General features: G+C 61.5%; 1 protein-coding gene across 1 annotated transcript in view; it reads right to left on the bottom strand.

The window, feature by feature from the left end:
* exoc3l1 (exocyst complex component 3-like 1) overlaps positions 1-2,500 on the bottom strand; it is a gene marked incomplete at both ends in the record, with an annotated part of 16,059 nt that overhangs the window by 3,353 nt on the left and 10,206 nt on the right. Inside the window, 2 exons of the mRNA XM_084453195.1 lie at positions 564-640; positions 683-734. Of these exons, the coding sequence (XP_084309321.1) occupies positions 564-640; positions 683-734 (129 nt within the window). The remainder of the gene's footprint in view (positions 1-563; positions 641-682; positions 735-2,500) is intronic.

Here is a 2,500-nt window from a genome sequence, read left to right as displayed (position 1 = left end):
CCCCTGGACATAACGCTAGTATGTACAAGTACACCCCCTGGACATAACGCTAGTATGTACAAGTACACCCCCTGGACATAACGCTAGTATGTACAAGTACACCCCCTGGACATGACGCTAGTATGTTGCAGGGACTTCCCCCAATCCAACCCTTGATGCGGCTGGGGATCGAACCCCCAACCTCCTAATCTCAGGGCGGACACTCTAACCACATGGCCACTGAGCTGGTCAGGATGGGATGGGAGGTGAGGAGGGTCAAAAAGACTCTGACTGGTTTCTGTTCTCCAGAGTGTTTTTTTAACACACATATCCAGGGTAAAGGAATACTGACAGACCACAGGGAGACAGAGATCACATTACACACACAGACAGACGCACACACACGCACACACACACACGCACACACGCGCACGCACACACACACACACGCACGCACTCACACACACGCACACACACGCACGCACTCACACGCACGCACGCACGCACACACACACACACACACACACACACACACACACACACACACACACACACACACACACACACAGTGAAGTCCATCTCACTTGAGTATAATACAGTTGCTGATGGAGGCCAGCAGGTAGTGGAGGTAGAACTTGTTTTTGTTGGGGCTCTGGTCTCTCTGGTCTCTCTGGTCTCTCTGGTCTCTCTGGTCTCTCTGGTCTCTCTGGTCTCTGCGATTCTCCTTCCCAAACTCCACCAGAGCCTCCCGGAACCTGCAGACGGGAGGGAGACGCAGGGGGAGAGAGAGAGGAGAGACCGAGGAGACGCAGGGGGAGAGAGAGAGGAGAGACCGGAGAGACGGAGGGGGAGAGAGAGGAGAGACCGAGGAGACGCAGGGGGAGAGAGAGAGGAGAGACCGAGGAGACGCAGGGGGAGAAAGAGAGGAGAAACCGAGGAGACGGAGGAGGAGAGAGAGGAGAGACCGGGGAGACGCAGGGGGAGAGAGAGGAGAGACCGAGGAGACGGAGGAGGAGAGAGAGGAGAGACCGGGGAGACGCAGGGGGAGAAAGAGAGGAGAGACCGAGGAGACGCAGGGGGAGAGAGAGAGGAGAGACCGGGGAGACGGAGGAGGAGAGAGAGAGGAGAGACCGGGGAGACGCAGGGGGAGAGAGAGGAGAGACCGAGGAGACGCAGGGGGAGAGAGAGAGGAGAGACCGAGGAGACGCAGGGGGAGAGAGAGAGGAGAGACCGGGGAGACGCAGGGGGAGAGAGAGGAGAGACCGGGGAGAGAGAGGGGGAGAGAGAGGAGAGACCGGGGAGACGGAGGAGGAGAGAGAGAGGAGAGACCGGAGAGACGGAGGGGGAAAGAGAGGAGAGACCGGGGAGACGGAGGGGGAGAGAGAGGAGAGACCGGGGAGAGAGAGGAGAGACCGGAGAGACGGAGGAGGAGAGAGAGGAGAGACCGGGGAGACGCAGGGGGAGAGAGAGGAGAGACCGGGGAGACGGAGGAGGAGAGAGAGAGGAGAGACCGGAGAGACGGAGGGGGAGAGAGAGGAGAGACCGAGGAGACGGAGGGGGAGAGAGAGGAGAGACCGGGGAGACGCAGGGGGAGAGAGAGGAGAGACCGGGGAGACGCAGGGGGAGAGAGAGGAGAGACCGAGGAGACGCAGGGGGAGAGAGAGAGGAGAGACCGGGGAGACGGAGGGGGAGAGAGAGGAGAGACCGAGGAGAGAGAGGAGAGACCGCGGAGACGCAGGGGGAGAGAGAGAGGAGAGACCGGGGAGAGAGAGGAGAGACCGGGGAGAGAGAGGAGAGACCGAGGAGACGGAGGGGGAGAGAGAGAGGAGAGACCGGGGAGAGAGAGGAGAGACCGAGGAGACGGAGGAGGAGAGAGAGAGGAGAGACCGGGGAGACGGAGGGGGAGAGAGAGGAGAGACCGAGGAGACGGAGGAGGAGAGAGAGGAGAGACAGAGGAGACGCAGGGGGAGAGAGAGAGGAGAGACCGGGGAGACGCAGGGGGAGAGAGAGAGGAGAGACCGGGGAGAGAGAGGGGGAGAGAGAGAGGAGAGACCGGGGAGAGAGAGGAGAGACCGAGGAGACGGAGGGGGAGAGAGAGAGGAGAGACCGGGGAGAGAGAGGAGAGACCGAGGAGACGGAGGAGGAGAGAGAGAGGAGAGACCGGGGAGAGAGAGGAGAGACCGAGGAGACGGAGGGGGAGAGAGAGGAGAGACCGAGGAGACGGAGGGGGAGAGAGAGAGGAGAGACCGGGGAGAGAGAGGAGAGACCGGGGAGAGAGAGGAGAGACCGAGGAGACGGAGGGGGAGAGAGAGAGGAGAGACCGAGGAGAGAGAGGAGAGACCGAGGAGACGGAGGGGGAGAGAGAGAGGAGAGACCGGGGAGACGGAGGAGGAGAGAGAGGAGAGACCGAGGAGACGCAGGGGGAGAGAGAGGAGAGACCGGGGAGAGAGAGGAGAGACCGAGGAGACGCAGGGGGAGAGAGAGGAGAGACCGAGGAGACGCAGGGGGAGAGAGAGAGGAG

The sequence above is a fragment of the Borostomias antarcticus genome, assembly GCF_949987555.1.
Source record: "Borostomias antarcticus genome assembly, chromosome: 18".
Classification (NCBI taxonomy): Eukaryota; Metazoa; Chordata; class Actinopteri; order Stomiiformes; family Stomiidae; genus Borostomias; species Borostomias antarcticus.
Note: the sequence above shows the minus strand (reverse complement) of the source record. Positions and strands in the feature narration are given on the sequence as shown.